This window comes from Rhinoraja longicauda, chromosome 26, assembly GCF_053455715.1.
Source record: "Rhinoraja longicauda isolate Sanriku21f chromosome 26, sRhiLon1.1, whole genome shotgun sequence".
Lineage (NCBI taxonomy): Eukaryota > Metazoa > Chordata > Chondrichthyes > Rajiformes > Arhynchobatidae > Rhinoraja > Rhinoraja longicauda.
The window spans coordinates 12,089,579-12,114,348 of NC_135978.1; the positions used below are offsets into that span (position 1 = coordinate 12,089,579).

General features: G+C 45.8%; 1 protein-coding gene across 1 annotated transcript in view; it reads left to right on the forward strand.

The window, feature by feature from the left end:
• The window catches only part of LOC144606565 (uncharacterized), a 199,412-nt gene that overhangs the window by 26,400 nt on the left and 148,242 nt on the right, over nt 1–24,770 (forward strand). Inside the window, exon 3 of the mRNA XM_078422824.1 lies at nt 91–159. Coding sequence (XP_078278950.1) covers nt 91–159 — 69 coding nt within the window. The remainder of the gene's footprint in view (nt 1–90; nt 160–24,770) is intronic.

Here is a 24,770-nt window from a genome sequence, read left to right on the forward strand (position 1 = left end):
AACAAATATATCATTAATGTCTTTGTGCTTGCTGTTCAATTCTTGGAATATTTTGACGTTTATGTTTTAACCTCCATCATGCTTTTATAGCACAATGAATCCTGGTCATCTTGAGGATGGAGAAGTTGGAGAATATTGTGCACTCTTAGGCCTGTTTTGGTAAGTGTCATATATTTTTAGATGGTGCCATCACTTTAGCTGTATAAAGTCCTTTAGAAATTATTTCTTTAATTATTTAATTTAGAAATCTGGCTTTCTCACCTTCTCTGTATTCATGGTGTAAATCTTGCCAAAATCATTCTTGTTGGCTAGAGTCCTGGATTAAAATGGGACTATGTGAACAGTTTTTATATTTTCTAAACCCCAGCAAACACATCACAGAGGATCATATACAAATATCTGACAGTGCAAAGGTATTAGTGATTCTCATGGATCAGATATCACTTCAGCAATTCTTTTGCCCAATTTATTCTTCTCATTCAGCACTTTTAGTTTTGATAACTACATGTTCAATGAATTAGTGACATCAGAATCAGGTTTTGTAATGAAGAATGATGCAATGTAGCCATTTCAAACACCTGCTATATCCTGAAGCTTCATATAAATCTTGGAAGGAACCCTTCTGTGCCCAATGATATTAAATTCCTCTGATTCCAAAAATAGGTTAAGAATACTTTGTCTTTGCTGCTACAGACATTCAGTTTATCCAGTGAGACCTTAGCAGTTCTGATAGAAGCTTTCATTGCCTTCACTGTCTTGAAAACTATTTTGTTTAATTATGCAAAAATATTGTCGAAACAACTCTTGACTGAACTCTTGACAAAAAGCATGACAAATCCAATCGGACTAAAGACTGAATTCCAGAAATAAGGTGAGAGTGACTGGATTTGACATCATGGCTGCATTTGACCAAGTATGATATCAAGGAACACTGGTAAATTTTAAATAAATGTGCATTAAGGGGAAACATTCCAATGACTGAAGTCATAACTGACATAAAGGAAGTTGATTATAGCTGCTGAAAGTGAATCATCTCAGCCTCATGATTCCACTGAATAAATTTCTTCTTGCATACCAAGTCTAACTCTCTATCTTCATTATTTCAGCAGTGCTCCTCCTTCCACAATGATGTCAGAGATGGGATATTGCCAAATGTTTGCACAATTCTTAATTCTATTTGCAGCTCTTCAGCAAGTGAAGCAGTACAAGCCGACAAAAAGCCACATTTAAACAACATTCAGGCATAGACACAAAGAAGGGTCCCGACCCGAATCGTCGTCTATCCATGTTGTCCAAAGGTGTTGTCTGACCCGCTGAGATACTCTTGCACTTTGTATTTATTTGTAAACCAGCATCTGCAGTTCCATATGCTGATACCGGAGAAGTGCCAGCAATCATTATAGCATATAGCAGAGGGTCTAACTACCTATTCATGACATTCACTGGCATTATCATCATCAGGTCCCCTCCCCACTCTGGGGTCACTATTGAACCATTTATTCTTTTCACCAACTTCATACCACAATTGGGGAGCATGTGGAATACTCTTCTTTTGCCTGGATGAGTGGAGCTGCAACAACATTCAATAAGTTCAATACCATCCAGGTCTAACTAGATGGTGTGATTGGTACCCGATCCATTATCTTTAACATTTATTCCTTCCACCACCAGTGTACTGTGGTTGCAGAGTGTACCACATACAAAATGCATTACAGTTACTCACCTAGACTTTCCTGACTGCAACTCCAAAATCCATGGCCTACAGTTACTGTTGGCTTGATCTTTCCCTACATAAAATACTGGTATTTTCATTACTAAATGAAATTTCCATTCCATGTCTTGCAAAATAAAACAATAATTTATTATATTTATATGAATATTTAAATTATCCATAATGCTGGATGCAAAGTGAATGTGACTATGTACATTTTGGTCATGTGAATTTGTTTTGTGATTGTTGGAGCCATTTATTGCATTTACAGTGTTGTGAAAGTCTCTTCTTTCTTCCTTGTATAGCTGCAAGCAAACTCCCAAATGTCTCAGGCACTAAGCTAAGCGAATAACTTTTCTTTGCTCCTAATTGTCACACCCATGAGTATCAATGCATACTCCGTTATCAGAAATATATTATTATTTTGTCCATCAAAATATTTTGATGTTGTTCTGATATTGTTCATGATATTTGTTCTGTAAGCCCTTCCACTTGAAGTGGGGTATTTGCTATCACAAATCAGTACCCTCCTTTTAGCCCATTTGCCTCCACGGAGCATCTATTATATTGTGGATATTCCTACATTCTAGTTTGTCATCAGCTTATTTAGTTCCTAGACTAATGAACTACTCCATCCATGGAGTTCCAGTTAGAATCATTAAACTTAATTTTTCCTTCTGCTGCCAGATCTCCCTTTCAATTATGAAAAATGGATTATTTACTTATGTTCATGCTTTTGGTTCTGTCAAACCCAAGATGTGCTTTTTCATTATTCTTTTTTCCTCTGCAATCTGAACTGTTTACAAAAATTAATTTCACTGTACCTCGGTACACGTGACAAATAAAGTACCATATCATACCAATTACTGCCTTGGCTTTCAACCTCTCGTGCTTCCCTTACCTGTCCTGGAATTTTTAGGTTAGTATCTTTGACAGTAAATACTGAACCATTTGATTTAAGATCTCTTACGTACTCTTATTCCTTCTGTAATGTTAATTATACTAGTTTGCAAGCTTTTCCTGCAATCCTTCTCTTGAAAGGTTCCAATCTTATAATCTGTGCTTGTTGGCTGCTATCTGCTGATTTTATTTCAACAGTCATACTGTCCTGCCTAGTTGAGTTTTTTAGAAGACATTCTGTGCTTATTATTTTTCTATACTGTCAAGCAGATTATCCTGTTTACCACCTAGCAACAGGGTTATTCGATTTAGAATGGTTTCTCGTTGCTTTTAACTGTGTTGAAATGTAAACTCCTGGCTTGCTTGCCAAACTGTAGGTCCTGAGTTACCCAACCTTTCTGTTTCTAACATGGAGGTTGCAAATTATAACAACATTGATGACTCGAAGCTTTAACTTTATAGTTTATTGCGATTATGTATAATATGTTCTGCCAACAATATCAATGATAATACCACTGTTGTAAATCATGTTTTAAAATTATTTATCACTGTTCCACTCCCAAATCACTTCATATAATATTAACTCACAGATCTCTGATTTAGTTGATAAATGAAATGTATGAATGTTGCTAAGATAGTCAAATGAGCCACATTTAGTGGCTCACTCCATTGAGGAACTAGACTGCAGTTTTTTCATTATTGTACATCCCTTTTTGATTTGCCATTTCACCAGCCTGAAAATGATCCATTTATTCTGAGTCCTTTTTTTCCAGTTAAGTAGCCTTCTCTGTCCATGGTAAGATGTTACCCTAAATGCCATGCGCTCTTATATTCTGCAGTAATCTTTTATATGGCATCTTGTGAATTGCCTTATGGAATTCCAAATAAACAACATCCGAGCTGCCAGAGGAGGTAGTTGAAGCTGGTACTATCACAATGTTTAAGCAACATTTGGACAGGTACATGGATAGGAGAGGTATAGAAAGATATGTGCCAAACGCAGGCAGGTGGGACTAGTAAAGATAGGGCACTTTGGTTAGTGTGGGCAAATTGGGCAGAAGGGCCTGTTTCCATGCTGTATGACTATGACTCTACTGGTTCCCCTTCAACTACCATCCTGTAATAATTCTTTCACTGACAAATTCCATTCCAGTTTTCTCAATATTTTACTTCTACTTCGTTAATGAGGAATCTAGCATTTTCGCAATGATGGGTGACAGCCTAATTGGCCAACAGCATTCTATTTTCGGTCTGCTTACTTTATTAATGGGAATGCACCATTTGTGGTTTTCCAGTCTGCTGGCAACATTCCAGAAATGAAGGAAGATCACAACCAATATATCCACTATCACTGTAGCCAACTTCATTTAAGACAATAGATTGTGGGTCATCTTCAGGGAAGTCAGTGTTTAGCACCATTAGTTTGCCTGCTACGTTTTCTTTAGTGATAGTGTTTGTTTTAAGTTCCTTGCTTTCTTTTTCTCCTGAATTTTCTATCTTTTTTGAGATGCTCTTACTAAAATGAAGATGCAAATATTTGTTCAAATTTTCTGCTGTTTCCATATTTCCTATTACTAATTCCCCATTATCAGTGAGAGGTCCATCAGGCAACAGCTCCAGAACTTTGAAAAATAAAACCTCCAGGTTCAAGGTTTCAAGGTTTCAAGTTCAGTTTATTGTCACATGTACCAATTAAGGTACAGTGAAATTCGAATTACCATACAGCCATACTAAAACAAAATGCAACAAGACACACAACAACATAAAAGTTAACATAAACATCCACCACACCGGATTCCCCAAATTCCTCACTGTGATGGAAGGCAATAAAGTCCAATCCACTTCCTCTTTATTCTCCCGTGGTCGGGGCAGTCGAACCATCCGCAGTCGGGGTGATCGAAGCTCCCGCAGCCGGTGATCGAAGCCCCCTCGTCGGGGCAGTTGAGTAAGGCTGCGTACTCTCCCCTCTCCTTTACTCTCTCTACACCAATGACTGCACCTCCACAGACTCCTCTGTCAAGCTCCTCAAGTTTGCGGATGACACTACCCTGATTGGACTGATCCAGGATGGGGAGGAATCTGCCTACAGAGGGGAAGTGACACAGCTGGCGTCCTGGTGCCATCGCAACAACCTGGAGCTCAATGGAGACAGTGGAACTAATTGTAGACTTTCGAAGAGATCCCCCTCCCCTCCCCCCACTCACCATCAACAACACCGTAGTCACATGTGTGGAGTCATTTAAGTTCCTTGGAAACATCATCTCCAGGGACCTTAAATGGGGGCCACCATCGACTCCACAGTCAAAAAGGCACAACAGAGGATGTACTTCATGCGGCAACTGAAGAAACACAATGTGCCACAGGCAATGATGGTCCAATTCTATACTGCTATCATTGAGTCCGTCCTCACCTTCTCCATCATGGTCTGGTTTGGCTCAGCCACCAAGCACGACTTCCGGAGGCTGCAACGGATTGTTCGCACAGCTGAGAAGGTTGTTGGCTGCAGCCTTCCCCCCAATGACGAACTGTACACTGCAAGGGCCAGGAAGCGAGCGGGTAAGATCATCTCTGATCCCTCTGAACCTGGCCACAAACTCTTCGAAGCACTTCCCTCTGGAAGGCGACTCCGGACTGTCAAAGCAGCTACAGCCAGACATAAAAGCAGCTTTTTTCCACGAGTGATAGTTTTACTCAATAACTAAAGTCTGTAGTCTCTTTTTTGCTCTGGTTTATTTTCACCCACATGTTTAGACCATAAGACCTAGATAGAGCTCTTAAGGATAGCGGAGTCAGGGGGTATGGGGAGAAGGCAGGAACGGGGTACTGATTGAGAATGATCAGCCATGATCACATTGAATGGTGGTGCTGGCTTGAAGGGCTGAATGGCACCTATTGTCTATTGTAATGTTGTATCCTTATTGTTTTGATGTGGTTATGCTTTATTCTTGATTATTAACTGTATGTGTGTGTTGTCATTTGTGAGCGGAGCACCAAGGCACATTCCTTGTATATGCATACTTGGCCAATAATTAATTCATTCATTCATTGTTTAAATGGAGAATATAGAGAATGCTGCTGTAGAAATGAAACTCTGTACCATTATATATGAAACAGGAAGTTAGGATGCATGTACAGTGCAAACGCAAATCATGATTATCAATTAGATATTAAATATCTGTGCTCTTTCCACCCATCATCTTTCCTGGAAGTCATGTTTTTTGTTGGCACAGACCGTCAGATTTTAGTTGTTCTGTTTCATTTTTCTTGAAGTATGCTGAAATATCTACTCCAAGAATATAATTTTCATCAATTCGTCTCTGTATTTTCTGGTAGAATAGCCAAGAGTCTGGCCCAGGTGCTCATTATTTGGCTTAAACCATTAAAAGAAAACTTTCATTAATTTTTTCAATGAGTAAAGTGAATCACTATCATGCTGTGAGAGAGGGATTGAAAGAAGGTAAGTATGATAATTGTGAAGTCTTTGGAGTCCAGAATAAATTAAACAAGGGTGGATGGTTCATAGATGCTGAAAGTTTCTGTGTCCTTCTCACTCTGTGGGAAATCCTGGCATGGTCCGTTACATAAACAAGTATGTGCCTGCCAAATCGTTTCCATCACACTTCTCAGCGATAACGCCACAGAGCCTGTCTCAATGCTTTCAACAAATCCATTGTCTCTATTGGTGCATTTATCATCTTTGTTCTTGACTTTCCTGTTTGTGTAAATGTTCAACAGATGGTCAGGCAGTCTCTGAAACTGTTTCAGGCATCTTGTTCACATGGGTCTGAGAAGATTCAGTGATAATCTTACAGGCTAAAGTAGTCTTACATTCCACAATATACCTACTTAATGGATTGGAAAACTTATTTAATGTTTTTTTCCACTTTCTAGTGTGGTCATTGAGAAAAAAATGGAAATGTATTAATCAGGTGTTCTTGTGAATAACCAGTGCCAGATGAAGTGGAGGGGAGAAAGAGAAGGTGAAGAAACTGCAAAAAAAACTTTGATCTGAGCAGACGCTAATATCTACCCTAAGGGTCACAGAGGCCTCACAATTGAGCTTCCCCTGCATCAGCTGTTTGGATGCCAATGTATGGAAATCATTTATTGGAGCAATGCATTGGCATTAATGATTTTTTGAGAAGGTTAATGGCTCCCATTGCTTATATAAAGAACAATCCCACTAACCCCCCCTTTACAGGCTCCCAACCAAGCAAAGATAACAGATTTCCTCCCCAAACGACAATTAACCCACAGTTCATTGTAACATGTGGGACGTTAGGCAGACACATAAAACATAGCAACATTTTAAAAACCTGAAAAATAAAATAAAGGTATTCCATAAATTGATTTTCCTATGGGGCATAAGAATGGACAGGCCATGTTCAGGGTGATAATGTCATAAATTGTGTGGAATTTGATTGGCCAAGTGGGTAAATTACCTATCATGCGTGGGTTTTCTCCGAGATCTTCGGTTTCCTCCCACACTCCAAAGACGTACAGGTATGTAGGTTAATTGGCTGGGTAAATGTAAAAATTGTCCCTAGTGGGTGTAGGATAGTGTTAATGTACGGGGATCGCTGGGCGGCACGGACTTGGAGGGCCGAAAAGGCCTGTTTCCGGCTGTATAGATATGATATGATATGATATGATATGATCTTGCGTAACTGTGTAAATATAATTTCTATCACAGAAAAAATAATTTGCCAGGCTCAGAACAAAATACAGACAAAATACTGAGCCAGATGGAGACCAAATCCATAGAATAAACAGTTTACCTGTGGGGACCCTCACTATAAGCTGAACACAAAGCCATGGGGACAGAAACTATAGGTGAGGTCTCATCTCAATGGAGTTCAAAAGCACAGGTACAACTAAAAAGGGCATGGAGACCCAAAATTGACTCTAGCAATCACATGTTGGCTTTCTTCACTATTGAATAAATTGTAAAATCCATAATTGCTGTGGTGGATTTGAATTTGGTCTCTGGATTCACAGTTCAGGCCTCAAGATTACTCTTTTGTAACCAGTACTGTATCACCCCACCTCCCTTAAAATTATGTGTTAATGCAAGAATGTCTTAACTTGCTTTGTGAACTGAATTTGTGCACCATGTCAGAAATACTGGGGGACCAAGGATCTAGTGGGAGGGAGGAACTGAACGGAATCCAAGTTAGTCAGGAAATGGCGTTAGGTAAACTGTTGGAACTGAAGGCAGATAAATTCCCAGGGCCTGATGGTCTGCATCCCAGAGTACTCAAGAAGGTGGCTCTAGAAATCGTGGATACATTGATGATCATTTTCCAATGTTCTCTCGACTCTGGATCAGTTCCTGTGGACTGGAGGGTAGCCAATGTAACCACACTTTTTGAGAAAGGAGGGAGTGAGAAAACAGAGAATTGTACACCAGTTAGCCTGACATCAGTAGTGAGGAAGAAGCTTGAGTCGATTATTAAAGATGTACTAGCAGCACATTTGGAAAATTGTGGCAGGATTGAATTGAATTGAATTGAATTGAATATGTTTATTGGCAAAGTATGTACACATACAAGGAATGTGCCTATGTGCTCTGCTCGCGAGTAACAACACGAACATACAGCAAACAATGAAGAATAATGCATAAAACATTAAAACATTAAGCATAAAACATTATAGTTTAAACATGTGAGTAAAATAAACCAGAGCAAAAAGAGGCTACTATGGCGAGTCGTAAGGCGATGTGCGTTGAGGTAGACGTTTATTGGAAGACTAACAACCGTGACAAAACCAACGCACTAAACGACAGACAACCATAAATCTTACTGTCTCTCTCGGAGTTCTAAACCAGACTGCCTGGCTTCTTTACCTGCGCACCACCTCACCTCTTCTACCAATCAGAGGGTTCGATGGTCTGGACCAATCCCTGTGCCCCTACATGACCACCCCCCCAGAACCCTCGGCGCGGTACCGGGCAGGTGCCCGGACCACCCGACCGGAGCGGGTGCGGAGAGGAGAGGGAGGCCCCACCGGGGGTGGGGACGGGGAAGCCGGCACCGCGGGAGGAGGGGAAACTGACGGAGCCGGAGGCGGCAGTGGCAAGACGACCGGGGGAAGAGGAGTCCCGAACGGGGGCAGCGAGGGGGAAAACTGCTGTATGGGAGCCGCGGCCGGAGGTCGGCCCCGGCGAGGAGGTTGAGCCGCTGTGACGGGCTGGTCTCGGTCCAAATAGGCAGGCTTGAGGCGGGACACCGAGACGACCTCCTGTCGTGTGCCCACTTCCAACGTGAAGGTGACTGTGCCTTTCTTCACTACCCTGAACGGACCCTGGTAAACCGGCCGGAACGGGGGACGGTGGGCATCCATGCGTCGGAACACAAACTCGCAGTCGCCCAAGGCCGCCGGGACATGTGAAGGGGGATCCCCGTGACGAGAAGCAGCGACCGGGGCCAGGGACCCCACCCGCGCTCGGAGTGAAGCTAAGAGTGCTGGCATGGAGGGAGGGGGGTAGAACATTGGGGGAGAACGTCGCCTGGTACCCGCAGGGGCGAGCCATAGACCAGGTCTGCCGAGGAAGCTCCGAGATCGTGCTTCGGAGCCGTGCGGATACCCAGGAGAACCCATGGGAGCTGGTCGGCCCAGTCGGGGCCGGACAGGCGGGCAGTGAGGGACGCTTTAAGCTGCCTGTGGAACCGCTCCACCATCCCGTTGGCCTGGGGGTGATAGGCGGTGGTTTGCTGTAATCGGGACCCGCACAGCTGAGTCAGAGCCACCCACAGGGACGAGGTGAATTGGGCGCCCCGGTCGGTAGTGATGACGTTCGGGACGCCGAAACGGGCAACCCAATTTAGTGCCAGAGCCCGAGCGCAGGAGGCTGCTGAGAGGTCGGACAACGGGAGCGCCTCTGGCCACCAGGTGAACCGCTCGACTACCGTGAGGAGGTGGGTGTAGCCCCTGGAGTGGGGTAACGGGCCGAAGAGATCCACATGGATGTGGAGGAATCGGACTGCGGGGACCGTGAACTGCTGGATGGGGGGCCGAGTGTGCCGGTGTACCTTGGAGGTTTGACAAGGAATGCAGGAGCGGGATCAGGCGGCCACCTGCCTCCGCAGCCCGTGCCAGATAAAGCGAGCCGCAACCAGAGCCGAAGTGGCCCGGATGGACGGATGTGCCAGGCCGTGAATGGTATCAAAAACCTGGCGCCGCATGGAAGTGGGCACTACCGGGCGGGCGCGTGGCAGAGAAACATCGCACCAGAGTTTGGTACGCGTGAGACCACAGGCTACCTGTGCCAACTGCAACCCCGAGGTGGTGTGGGGGTACAGGAAGGGGGTGTCTTCCAGGTGCTGAGCCTCCGCGAGCTCCTGGAAATCCACCCCGGAACTTACCTCGGCAACCGGGGAAACCGCCGTTCTGGACAGGGCATCCGCCACGGCGTTTAGTTTTCCCGCAATGTGCCGAACGTTGGTGGTAAATTCCGAAACGAAAGTGAGGTGTCTCTGCTGGCGGGCCGACCACGGATCGGAAACCTTCAAAAAAGCAACCGTCAGTGGCTTGTGGTCAGTGAAGGCCACGAAAAGGCGACCTTCTAACAAATAGCGAAAATGACGGATCGCCAGGTAGAGGGCCAGGAGTTCCTGATCAAAGGCACTGTAAGCTATTTCGGGGCGAGTGAGCTGGTGGCTGAACAACGCCAAAGGGTGCCAGAGGCCGTTAACCTGCTGTTCTAAGACGCCGCCCACCGCCACGCCGGAGGCATCGATGGTGAGGGCGGTGGGGGCAGAGGAGCGCAGGTGGACGAGCATGGTGGTGTTCGCGAGGGCCAGCTTGGCCGCCGCGAAAGCCGCGTCGGCAGCAGGGGACCACACGAGCTCGGTGGGGTTACCCGCGAGGCATTGGAAAAGGGGGCGCATGATGCGAGCTGCCGCCGGGACGAATCGGTGGTAAAAATTCACCATGCCTACAAATTCTTGTAACCCTTTGATAGTGTCGGGGCGGGGAAAAGAGCGGATAGCAGCCACCTTCTCGGGCAAGGGAACGGCACCGGCCTGTGTGATCCGATGACCCAGGAAATCGACTGAGGATTGTCCGAATTGGCATTTGGACGGGTGTAGGATCAGACCGTGGTCCTGCAACCTTTGGAATATGGAGTGCAGGTGGGACCGGTGTTCGTGAGCCGACCGACTTGCCACGAGAATATCGTCCAGATAGATGAACACAAAAGGCATACCCCGACCCACATGATCCATGAGGCGTTTTTGAGGCCGAAAGGCATCCGTAGCCACTCAAAAAGCCCGAACGGGGTGATCGTGGCGGTCTTTGGGATGTCTGCAGGGCGAACCGGGATCTGGTGATACCCTCGGACTAAGTCCAGTTTTCAGAATACCGTGGCACCCTCCAGGCTGGCTGAAAAATCCTGAATATGCGGGATCGGGTATCGGTCAGCCGTGGTGATGGCGTTCAGACGTCGGTAATCGCCACACGGTCTCCACCCCCCAGATGCTTTTGGGACCATGTGTAACGGTGAGGCCCACGGGCTGTCCGACGGGCGCACGATCCCCAGCCGTTCCAAAGTGAGGAACTCTTCGCGAGCGACTGCCAGCTTATCAGGGGGTAGGCGTCGGGCTCAGGCGAAAACAGGCGGTCCCTCCATAGGGATGAAGTGCACGACTCCGTGCTTGGCGGCAGGTGTGTCGAAACGCTGGACTAGGAGCTCCGGGAATTCAGCGAGTATCGCAGCAAACGGGTCGGAGGTCGTGGTGACGGCCTGGACGGTCGGGCTGGATGACACGGAAACCGAAGGAGCGGGAGGGTCAACGCTACTGGACGACGGCTGCAGGCTCTTCCCGCGGACGTCAGGGATCAATGAGAAAGCCCAAAGGAAATCTGCTCCCAGGATTGCCTGGCCTACATCCGTGATGATGAAAGTCCAGTTGTAGGTCCTGGAACCAAAGGACAGGGACATGTCCCGTGTTCCGTAGGTACGGACAGGGCTGCCGTTCACCGCAATGAGTGGGGGGCCGGTCTTACCTGATCGCGCTTCCTGGCAGGATGGAGGCACAATGCTGACGATCTCCCCGGTGTCCACGAGGAAAACGGTACCTGTATGTTGCTCAGCAAGGTAGAGGCGATGGTTCTGGCCGATCGAGATTGTCTCTACATTTGATCGGCCGAGGCATTTCCCGAGAATGTGCAGGGGCTTCTACAGTTGCGTGCCACTGCTCCCCACCGTTTATGAAAGAAACACCAGCCGCGCTGGTGTGTTTCTATGTCGCGGGCCTGTTTCAAAATGGCCGCCGTCGACGTAGCAGCTTGGCTGGTTTTTTGAAAAGTGGCGGGCGGATGGGCGCCATCTTGGCCGCGCGGTCGGTCGCTCACCGGTGTGGAAACCCGATTTACTGATCCGGGGCGCCTCGTCTTTGCCGCGACCAGTGCGTCCGCCTTTTCTGCGAAATCCATCGGGTCCCCGAAAGTAACGTCTGCTAGGACTACGCGGACGTCCTCTGGCAGATTCTCGCGGAATGCCTCCTCGAACATGAGGCATTTGGTGTGCTCTCCCGCTAGAGTCATCATCTCCGTCATGAGGACCGACGGCGGTCGGTCCCCTAGCTCAGGTAAGTGCAGGAGTGTGCTGGCCCGCTGTTGTTGGCTGCGGCCGAAGGTTTTCAGCAGCAGCGACTTGAGGCCCGCATACTTGCCGTTTTCTGGCGGGTCGGTGACGTACTGCGCGACCCGTGCGGATGTCTCCGACGGCAGGACGCTCAATAGATGGTAGAACCTGGTTTCGTCCTCCTGTACTCCCCGGAGGTGGAACTGTGCCTCCGCTTGGGCGAACCACAGGCGTGGTTGGTGGGCCCAGAACGGGGGCAGATGAACGCCGACTGCGTTCGGCGTCGATGCCTCCCGATGGGACATCTTGGTGATCTGTGATCACGTCGGGGTCACCACTATGGCGAGTCGTAAGGCGATGTGTGTTGAGGTAGACGTTTATTGGAAGACTAACAACCGTGACAAAACCAATGCACTAAACGACAGACAACCATAAATCTTACTGTCTCTCTCGGAGTTCTAAACCAGACTGCCTGGTTTCTTTACCTGCGCACCACCTCACCTCTTCTACCAATCAGAGGGTTCGATGGTCTGGACCAATCCCTGTGCCCCTACACTACAGACTTTTGGTTATTGAGTAGAGCTATTACTTGCGGAGAAAAGCTGTTTTTAAGTCTGGCTTTGACAGTCCGGAGTCCCCTTCCAGATGGAAGTGCTTCAAAGATTTTTGGCCAGGGTGAGAGGGGTCAGAGATGATCTTGCCCTCTTGCTTCCTGGCCCTTGCAGTGTACAGTTTGTCAACGGTGGGAAGGCTGCAGCCAACAACCTTCTCAGCTGATCGAACGATTCGTTGCAGCCTCCGGATGAGGTGCTTGGTGGCTGAGCCAAACTAGACCTTGATGGAGAAGGTGAGGACAGACTCTACGATGGCAGTATAGAATTGGACCATCATTGCCTGTGGCAGATTGCATTTCCTCAGCTGCCGGAGGAAGTACATCCTTTGTTGGGCCTTTTTGACTGTGGAGTCGATGGTGGCCCCCCCATTTAAGGTCCTTATGGTTCCAAGGAACCAAGTTCCAAGGAACTCAAATGACTCCACAGATGTGACTGTGGTGTTGTTCATTGTGAGTGGGGGGCGAGCTCTCCTAAACTCTACAATCAATTCCACTGTCTTAAGAGCATTGAGCTCCAGGTTAATCTCAGCATGGTCAAAGTCAACATGGATTTATGAAGGGGAAATCATGCTTGACTAATCTTCTGGAATTTTTTGAGGATGTAACAAGTAGAATGGATAAGGGAGAGCCAGTGGATGTGGTGTATCTACTTTCAAAAAGCCTTTGACAAGATCCCACACAAGAGATCAGTGTGCAAAATTAGAGCACATGGTATTGGGGATAGGGTATTGGCATGGATAGAGAGCTGGTTGGCAGACAGAAAGCAAAGAGTAGGAATTAACGGATCCTTTTCAGAATGGCAGGCAGTGACTAGTGGGGTGCGACAAGGCTCGATGCTGGAACCCCAGTTATTTACAATATATATTAACGAATTAATCAAATAGATTAAATGTAACATCTCCAAGTTTGCGGATTACACAATGCTGGGTGTGCAGTGTGAGATGTTATGAGGCAGCAGGTTGACTTGGATAGGTTGGGTGAGTGGGCAGATGCATGGCAGATGCAGTATAATATGGATAAATGTGAGGTTATCCACTTTGATGGCAAGAACAGAAAGGCAGATTATTATCCGAATGATATTAGATTAGGAAAAGGGGAGATACTACGAGACCTGGATGTCCTTGTACATCAGTCACTGAAAGTATGCATGCAGGTACAGCAGGAAGTGAAGAAAGCTAATGGCATGTTGGCCTTCAGTGCGAGAGGATTTGAGTTTAGGAGCAAGGAGGTCCTACTCTAGTTGTACAGAGCCCTGGTGTGACCACACCTGGAGTATTGTGTGCAATTTTGGTCTCCTAATTTGAGGAAGGACATTCTTGCTATTGAGGGAGTGCAGCATAGGCTCACCAGGTTAATTACTGGAATGGCGGGACCGACATATGATGAAAGAATGGGACTACTGGGTTTGTATTCACTGGAATTTAGAAGGATGAGAGGGGATCTTGTAGAAACATATAATTCTTAAGGGATTAGACAGGCTAGATCCAGGAAAAATGTTACCCATGTTGGGGGAGTCCAGAGCCAGGGGTCACAGATTAAAAATAGGGCGTAGGCCATTTAGGACTGAGATAAGGAAAACTTTTTCACCCAGAGAGTAGTGAATCTGTGGAATTCTCTGCTACAGAAGGCAGGTGGAGGTCAATTCACTGGATGTTTTCAAGAGAGTTAGATATAGCTCTTCAGGCTAACGGAATCATGGGATCTGGGGAGAAAGCAGGAACGGGGTACTGATTTTGGATGGTCATCCATGATCATATTGAATGAAGATGCTGGCTCAAAGGGCTTCTGCATCTATTTTCTATGTTTCTATGTTTCAATCAATCCCCTCACTTTTCCCTTTCTAACCCATTGAGTTCTGCGACCTGCTCATTTATTAGCGCTTCTGCGAGAGCCTACGTCTGATTAAGCCTGCAATCACCAAAATCTAAACTTACCTCTAAAAGAGTCTCAAGAATATTTGTAGCAATGGAGATATGCAACTGAAATTTTCAGCTGAGAGCCAACATCCAATATAGACATTGATATGGTATTGCTGCACCTATCTCACAAGCCTATTTGGCGGCATTGGAATTTCTCTGCAAATGTACGAAAAACACCTGCCAGTTTTTTTTCAGAACCCATGTGGCATAACCAAGAACGAACTAAACAAAGCTTGTAAAAACCCAGTTAAATCAAGGTAAACATGTTTTTTTTAAATTTAATGAGGTTTAATTGAATATTTGCAAGGATTAGGACAGCACTGTAACTACAGACAGTTCTGTCTTCCAGCTCAGTTTTCTTCTGAGGATCATCAGACGTCTGAATTGGCTAAGTTGACTACATATACACTCTGGATTCTGTAGTATTTATAGCCGCTGTCTACACAGTGATCCTGTGTCTAATGAATTTGCACGTATTGCTGTTTGCTCAGTACTGGACCTTTATGTAGCTGAAAGCTGTGGATTAGATCAGAGTTGTTTGCCAAGTGAAATTAAATGTTGAAGTTGGAGTTTGCAACCATGTCAAAAGAGAATGCATTGTCTGCATTTTTCAAGATAATTATTTAAGTCATTGATCTTTCAGCTATTTATACACCACTGTCCAATTCTGTCATAATTGTCAATCAATAGTCAATAGTCGTTTATTTGTCACATACACATAAATGTGTAGTGAAATGAAACATTACCCGCAGTTGAAACACTAAGACCAATAAGAATAATCAATAAAAATGCAATAACACATACAATCATACACTAACACCAAACAAAAGAAACATCCATCACAGTGAGTCTCCTCCAGTCCCTTCTCACTGTGATGGAAGGCCAAAATGTATTTTCTCTTCCCTGCCGTCTTCTCCCGAGGTCAGGCTGTTGAACTTGCCACGTCGGGGCTCCCGACATTGGAGCGCCGCGCCGGACGGTGAAAGGTCCACGGCCTATTCCAGGCCGCGCCGGACGGTGAAAGGTCCGCGGCGGGCCGACCCAAGCCCCGCGATTCGGGGCGGGCGAACACGCTGACTCTGCCGCTGCCGGAGCTCCCGATGTCGGCCCCCACCCAGGAGCCTGTGGGATTCTGACGTCCACGCGGCCCGCGCCGGAGCCTCCGGAGACGAGTCGCAGCCGCTCCCGCAGCATCCGCAGGCAGCCAGCGCCGCAGGTGGTGAGTCCGGGCCGTGGGCTCTGCGAACCAGAGCCCCAGGTGGTCCCAGGTGCATGGCCGGTGGTAGGCCGCAACGGGAACGGAGACACGACACAGAAACAAAGGTCGTGTCTCCGTTCGGGAGAGAGAATTTTTTACAGTTCCCGTTCCCTCCCACCCCCTCCCCCTCCCCCCCACATAACATACAAACACTACACCATATTAAAACTACAATTCATACAAAAACAACAAAAAACACAAAAGACAGACGGACTGCAGGCAAGCCGCAGCTGCGACGGCAGCGCTGTCTTCAGTCAATTGTCTGAAGTTATTTGTTTTTCATTCGTCTTCAAAATATGGAATTAGTTGACTTGGACTCTAGACTTTCAAAAAGCCATTGACAAGGTCCCACACAAGAGATTAGTGTGCAAAATTAGTGCACATGGTGTTGGGGGTAGGGTATTGACATGGATAGAGAGTTGGCAGACAGGAAACAAAGAGTAGGAATTAACGGGTCCTTTTCAGAATGGCAGGCAGTGAGTGACTAGTGGGGTGCCACAAGGATCGGTGCTGGGACCCCAGTTATTTACTATATATATTAATGATTTAGACGAGGGAATTAAATGTAACATCTCCAAGTTTACGGATGACACAAAGCTGGGTGGCAGTGTGAGCTGCGAGGAGGATGCTATGAGGCTGCAGGATGACTTGGATTGATTGGGTGAGTGGACAGATGCATGGCAGATGCAGTATAATGTGGATAAATGTGAGATTATACATTTTGATGGCAAGAACAGGAAGGCAGATTATTATCTGAATGGTGTCAGATGTGGAAAAGGGGAGGTGTGTGTGCTTATACATCAGTCACTGCAAGTAAGCATGCAGTAACAGCAGGCAGCTAATGGCATGTTGGCCTTCATAGTGAGAGGTTTTGAGTTTAGGAGCAAAGAGGTCCTGCTGCAGTTGTACATGGTGCTAGTGAGACGACACCTGGAGAATTGTGTGCAGTTTTGGTCTCCTAATTTGAGGAGGGACATTCTTGCTATTGAGGGAGTGCAATGTAGGTTCACCAGGTTAATTCCCGGGATGGTGGGACTGACATATCTTGAAAGAATGGAATGACTGGGTTCATATTCACTGGAATTTAGAAGGATGAGAGGGGATCTCATAGAAACATATGAAATTCTTAAAGGATTAGACAGGCTAGATGCATGAAAAATGTTCCTGATGTTGGGCGAGTCCAGAACCAGGGGTCATAGTTTAAGAATAAGGGGTAGGCCAATTAGGACTGGGATGAGGAAAAACTTTTTCACCCAGAGAGTTGTGAATCTGTGGAATTCTCTGCCACAGAAGGCAGTGGAGGCCAATTCACTGGATGTTTTCAGGAGAGAGTTAGATTTAGCTCTGGGCTCAAGGAATCAAGGGATCTGGGGAAAAAGCAGGAACGGGGTACTGATTTTAGATGATCAGCCATGATCATATTGAAAGGCAGTGCTGGCTCAAAGGGCTGAATGGCCTACTCCTGTACCTATTTTTCTATGTTTCTATGTTTGTAACAATATTTCTTATACCAGATTAATAGTCATTGCCTGCCTTTTTTTTACTATATTCCAATGTTATATATTGCTGTAGGGTCATGCCATACTCAAAGCCCCTTTGACCAATCGCATCTAGAGCCATGATGACAGCAGTCTGCGTTTGCTTTGCAGAAAACTGAACATGGCAGAGAGCTAATCTATATTGAGGTTTTGATTTTATTTCTCTCTTGCCAGAGGTCGTTGGGTTATTCCCTCAAATTTAGTCATTTTTAAATTAAAAAAAATAAGTACTTCAAATAGCCCAAAAACCCTCTTTTTTTGTAGGTTGCAGAAAATATATCTTGCTGGCAAAGGAGTAGGAAAGAACTGCAGATGCTGATTTAAATCGAAGATAGACACCAAACCTCATCTACTGTATCCGCTGTTTTAGTTGTGGACTCCTGTATATCGGCGAGACCAACCGCAGACTCGGTGATCGTTTTGCTAAACACCTCTGCTCAGTCCGCCTAAGCCTATCTGATCTCCCAGTTGCTCAATACTTAAACTCCCCCTCCCATTCCCACACTGACCAGTTCTCCTACCAGTCCTACTGTCTCCGACTACATTTTATCTCTGTACCGCCCACTCCCCTGAAGAAGGGTTTTGACCCGAAACGTCACCCATTCCTTCTCTCCAGTGATGCTGCCTGTCCCACTGAGTTACTCCAGTATTTTGTATCTATCTTTGCTTGCAAAGGATACAGGGGCTAATTTGAAAGGCATTACGCATGTCCATATTGTGCAGTTAAACTGCAGTTAAACTGCTCCTCCTTAATCAGATTTGTCCTGCCTGCCAATTAGGTAGCCAGCGTTTACTATGTTATTAATTGCCTTACATCAGAGACCCATCTTGTGTGAATGACTACTGTAATATTTAATGCAATACAGACCCACTGGAAAGCCCACATACAATGTTTGAGAGCATGGAGGAGTCTAAGTCTCATTTTTAATGGGGCCTTGCACAGAGTTTGGAGCCTATCCTTTATAGTCCTGAAGTGGTGACTTCAGGCAGAACCAATCATGATTCAGTTTAGATGTTCAATGCCTCGACTTCTAAAACATCGAAACTAATGCTGCCCAACACCTTTTAGTTTAGTTTAGTTTAATTTAGTTTAGAGATACAGTTTGGAAACAGTCCCTTCGGCCCACCGAATCCACACCGACCAGCGATCTCCACACATTTTACACAATTTACACATACCAAGCCAATTAACCTACAAACCTGTACGTCTTTGGAGTGTGAGAGGAAACTGAAGATCTCGGACAAAAACCACACAGTCACGGGGAGAATATACACACTCCATACAGACTCCATCCCGTAATTGGGATCGAATCCAGGTCTCTGGTGCTGCAAGCGCTGTAAGGCAACAACTCTATCGCTGCGCCACCATGCCGCCCACCTGAGTGGTACAAAAGTAGCTGTTACTTCTTATCCTATGTTGGCTCTCTGCCATGCTTGGTTTGCTGCAATGCAAACTCAGACTGCTGTCATTCCGTTTCTAGATACTACTGTTCAAAGGTGTTTTGGGTATGACATGACCCAGTTAATTAATGCAATTGGTTGGGCAGAAAACAGCCAAAACGGTATACGATAGCGCAACAATTTGAACGAAACACGACCCGTGGACCCCTTGGATTCCCGTTGTGACAGCCCCCGTGCCGGGGGCGGGCGAGGGGGGAGATAAAAGGGGAGAGGGAGGCACTCACCCCGGCCCCAGGTGGCCATCGCGGCGGCCAGCAGTAGCAGAGCGGCCGCAAGGCGCTTCCCGATGCTCGTCCTGCCGGCAGCTATCTTCTTTGACCTTCTCTCTCCCACCGCGCTGCACCACGGGAGGACGGTCAGGCACGGGGCACGCTGGGACGGGCGCCGGTCCTCCCGGATACCGGGCCCGGCAACCCTCCCCAACTGCGCAGGCGCGGATACCGGGCCCGTTGTGACACAAGATGAAGACGGAAGTATTAGATAAAAATGGCGATCTCCAAAATGGCGATCTCATCTTGTATATATAGATGTATGTTCCCGAAATACAGCCAAAGCTTGAACGAAACTTGATACTGCACCCCTTAGGTGAATGGTGAGTAAGGTGCCCCTAAAACTGTTGTGCTATCGTGTTTATAGTATATAGTTGACAGCCTTCATGGTAGAGAGAGAGATAAAAATAGCTTAGTCCTCATTATTTATTTTCACCACTGTCATAAATTAATGGCTCAATGGTTCATCATTGTCACATGTACAGGTACAGTGAAATTCTTTTTTGCATGCAGTTCAGTAAAGTATTACTATACGGAAGTACAATCTTAGATTAAGTCCAAAGTGTATAGAAATAGTCCACTAAGACAATATACAAGAGTTGGCAGGTTTTTGCGCTATTTTCAAAGTCCAGGTTGCTTTAAGTGCAGCTAGCCACAAAAGTTCATTATCCTGATGGCATTGCAGGGTCGGCCTGGATAAGCACAGTTGTAGGCATTCTTCACCACTGCTTCACCACGTTGTGCCTCTGCAGACTACATCTGGTCCATGCGCTTGGTCTCTTGGAGCGGCGCCTGATTATGTTGAGCCCCAGGCTGCTGAAGGGCCTCCAGCCGTCGCCTTGGTCCGGTTCCTCACATCGACCAGTGAACTGTCAACCCTCTCCTCGATTGGCCACTGTTCAGCCTTTGTGCGCCGAGGGGTGTCTCCCTCAGCTGACCTTGTGGGTGCAGAGGATAGGACTCCAGTTCCTCTTGTTGACCCTTTCTTTGCATCTTCCGCCACCCTCCTCTCCGGTTCTCCGGTCCTCAGGGACGAGCAGGGACGAGCCTGGTGGGCTTGGCAGCATACATCTTGAGGACAGGTTTTCCGGCTTAGGTGCAGCACCACGATCTGCCCCAGTACCGACCCGAAATGTCGCCTATCCAGGTTTTCCCCTGATACCGCCAGACCAACTGAGTTATTCCAGCACTTTGTGTCTAAATTTACAATTTAATTATTTACACAATTTTGGCTGGCTGTGTCTCGTGATTCTTCTTCTTGATCTCTGATTTTTTTATCACACAATTTTCTGCTTCAGTTACAATATTTTTGTTCATTCAATTTCCATCCTGGTTACAGTTTCTTTTTCACTTCTCCGATTGCAGATTTTACACAGAGATCTCTGAAGCACCAATGCACAAATTAGTTTACAATGAGAAAGCTATTACCTTTCTTTTAAGTTTTAGTTTCAGAAACCTGTGTTATCTTGTAAGGTGTATTTCCATTGATGAATTGCCATCTGTCCTTTAAATTCCTATAAATGATAACCTACTGGGTGAGAATAGATTTTCAAATGCTGTTACCATCAAATCAGGATTGTGTGTTTTGATTTGTGGTTTATTTTTCTTTACTCTTTGCATAGTTTTGTGAAACAAAAGTTACAATAGGACTAGTGTGCTGTATGCTCCATAACACTTATCAGTTATAAACACTCGCACACATACAATCATTACACTAGAACATTAAATAAATATGTTTGATTGAGCTAGAAGGGAACCATTTAAAAGGGAACTACATATTTTTCAGGAAGGCCAAGGTGCAGGGGGTGCAGACAGGAAGGACCTGCAGCTGTTTTACCACTGCTTCTATTATCACATACAGGAACCAGACTGGGAGGAGCACCCTCATGAACTGCCAAAGTAAACCACCCAATTACTCCAAGATGTGGAGATACTATAGTCAATAGTCTACAAAAGAACATGTTTGTCCAAGCACTGTATTTCTATGTGACATAATTCACAGTCACAAAACTTGCACCTTGGAGTGTGAGTTATCCCAGAGGTACATAGTAGAAACAGAATTTGTTTGAAATAAATGATGAGATCAAAGCAGCTCAAAGTTTGGAGTAGACATTGAATTCTCCTTTGGTATTTCAAATAAAATATTACCTTAATGTATACAACTGAGAAAGAATGCAAAGGCAGCTCATTTTTGCAGATAACTGATAAATTGGAAATGGCATTGCCAAAAGTAAAATGGTGCACTTGTCAGTCTACATTTGTGGGAAAATTTAATAAATAATTTCCATATTTTTATTGCCACTATTGAACCATTTCTCTCTAATCAGAAATGTCAGTATGGAGAACATTAGTGCATATATAAGACAAACTGACTGTAATCCTGAGTTAAGTAATATTGAATGATTAAGTTTATTGGCCAAGTATGTATATAAAAGGAATGTGCCTTGGTGCTCCACTCACAAATGACAACACAAACATACAGTTAACAATTAAGAATAAAGCATAACCACATCAAAACAATAAGGATACAACATTACGGTCTAAACATGTGGGTGAAAATAAACCAGGGCAAAAATGAGACTACAGACTTTGGTTATTGAGTAGAACTATCACTCGCGGAAAAAAGTTGTTTTTATGTCTGGCTGTGGCTGCTTTGACAGTCCGGAGTCGCCTTCCAGAGGGAAGTGCTTCAAAGAGTTTGTGGCTAAGGTGAGAGGGATCAGAGATGATCTTGCCCGCTCGCTTCCTAGCCCTTGCAGTGTACAGTTTGTCAATGGGGGGAAGGTTGTAGCCAACAACCTTCTCAGCTGTGCGAACGATCCGTTGCAGCCTCCGGATGTCGTGCTTGGTGGCTGAGCCAATATTAATTATTGTTTGCGTGAATTGCAATGGATAAAATGGATTAGCATACTAATTTGAAAGAAACTGATCATCCGAGTCTCATTAAATGGTTTAGCTTGAAGTTGTTTTTTGAGAACTGCAGAAGCTGATATGATGAAAGAGTTAAACTGGGTAATAGAATTGAAATACAGAATCTTATCAGAATTCCAGTGCTCTAATGATCGGAATCTCAGAGATTAAGGTATGACGTCTAGAATGTGTGATCTGACAACAAAACCATAATACAAAATTAACTGTTAATGCTCAATAAAATCACTGATTATTCACTTGTTATTTTTACAGATTAGTACTGAGGAAAAAATTCCATTTTATTGTGTGGCTTTTCCAAAATAATAATGTCATATATTTATCTTACCATAAAACTATTAAGACATTTTGAGAGTAGGATGACTTCTCAAACTCCAAGCAATAAAATTAAAGTACAAAATAATACCTCACTACTATTGTGTCAAGAAGGACATGTATTTTTAAAGACTGATTTATGAAATCATCGTTGCTAACATTTACTTCTGAGGTGTATGCAATAAATTAAATTTCACCGTTGTGGCAGAATACCATTTCATTCTTTATCAACTATCTTATTTATGTGTCTTGAACATAAATATCATATACTAATTTCTGGAATAACCTTTAGTTAAAAAAAATGGATGAAGGAAAATTTCAGAATGTAAAATCAGATTTTATTAAGGTAAAACTCAAAAGGATCTTGGAATTTATTGGGTAAAGTTTGATTTCATATTTCCTATTAACTGCAATATTTGAGCTGGTGATGGATTGTTCATTTAGAAGAATTATATTAAGCTTGTAAAGAGTAAAATATTCCCTGGGGAACACTGAAAGTAAGCTTTTTTTTTGGCTTCAGTTTAACCTAAATTCTGGTGGTTTTAAGTTCTATATATTTCTTATGAGGGGGGACCTCATTAAATCGCACCGAATAGTGAAAGGCTTGGATAGTGTGGATGTGGAGAGGATGTTTCCACCAGTGGGAAGAAGGGTCTCAACCTGAAACGTCACCCATTCCTTCTCTCCAGAGATGCCGCCTGTCCCACTGCCAGTTTTTTGTGTCTATCATCGATTTAAACCAGCATCCGCAGTTCCTTCCTACACATTCAGTATTAGACATGACCCAATATTACTCTCTCAGTTTTTGGGCAGTATTTGACCACCTGAAATTAAAGTAAAAACATTTTATTGAGATACATGCTTCATTCTACGAAACACCGAGTGGCGCCACCAGCAATGGCTGCCTCGCCAGCAGTCTGTCTGGCCTTTCTTCTGTTTTTGTTATTTTAAGCATGTGTTAAAAGTATATTTTAGTGTTCCTTGGTTTGTTTTATGTGGGGGGTGGGGGGAGTTGGGGGAAAGTTTTTTCAATCTCTTACCTCGACGGAGATGCGATTTTTTTCCGTATCACATCTCCATCCCCACTGCAGCTTAACATCGAGGAGTTGGCGGCCTTTCCTGGAGATCGGCCCGGCGCTTCATGCCGCAGGCGCGGTGCGGACTTTAACATTGCGGAGCTTGCGATCGTTTGCCGGGGATCAACTGTGGAGAGCTCCAACCGCGGGGCCTGTGGACTTTAACATTGTGACGTCCACGGTCTCTGGTAAGAAGAGGCTGCCTCGGGAGCTCCATGCTGCTGAGAGTTTTAACCGTCCCGACGGAGTTTCGATTATCTCCACGTGAGGGCTTCAGACCGTCGGCTGCGGCGACTGCAGATGGTTCAACACCCCCGACCGCAGGTGAACAAAGAGGAAGATAACATAACATAACATAACAACACTTTATTGTCATTCGGCACAACACCGAACGAAATTTCAGCAGTCACATGACACATCAAAAAAAGAAAAAAAAACACAGGACACCCGACCCCAACACAAACATCCATCACAGTGACTCCAAACACCCCCTCACTGTGATGGAGGCAACAAAACTTCCCCTCTCTTCCCCCCGCACCCACGGACAGGCAGCTCGACCCCTACCGAGGCAACCGACACGCACAGCCCCCGCAAGAGGATGGAAGGCCCCGCGGCCGAGCCGCCCCGGGCACCGAAACGTCCCGCGGCCGCACCGGGCGATGTTAAGTCCAGCGGCCGAGCCGCACCGGGCACCGAAACGTCCCGCGGCCGAGCCGCACCGGGCGATGTTAAGTCCAGCGGCCGAGCCGCACCGGGCACTGAAATGTCCCGCGGCCGAGCCGCACCGGGCACCGAAACGTCCCGCGGCCGAGCCGCACCGGGCGATGTTAAGTCCAGCGGCCTAGCCGCGCCGGGCACTGAAACGTCCCGCAGCCGAGCCGCGCTGGCGATGTTAAGTCCAGCGGCCAAGCCGCGCCGGGCACCGAAACGTTCCGCGGCCGAGCCGCACCGGGCACTGAAACGTCCCGCGGCCGAGCCGCGCTGGCGATGTTAAGTCCAGCGGCCAAGCCGCGCCAGGCACTGAAACGTCCCGCGGCCGCACCGGGCGATGTTAAGTCCAGCGGCCGAGGAATGTAGAATCCGCTGTAGTGGATGTTTATGTTAAATTTTATTTTATGTGGCTGTGTGTCTTGTTGCTTTTCACATAGTATGGCTATATGGTAACTCAAATTTCACTGTACCTTAATTGGTACATG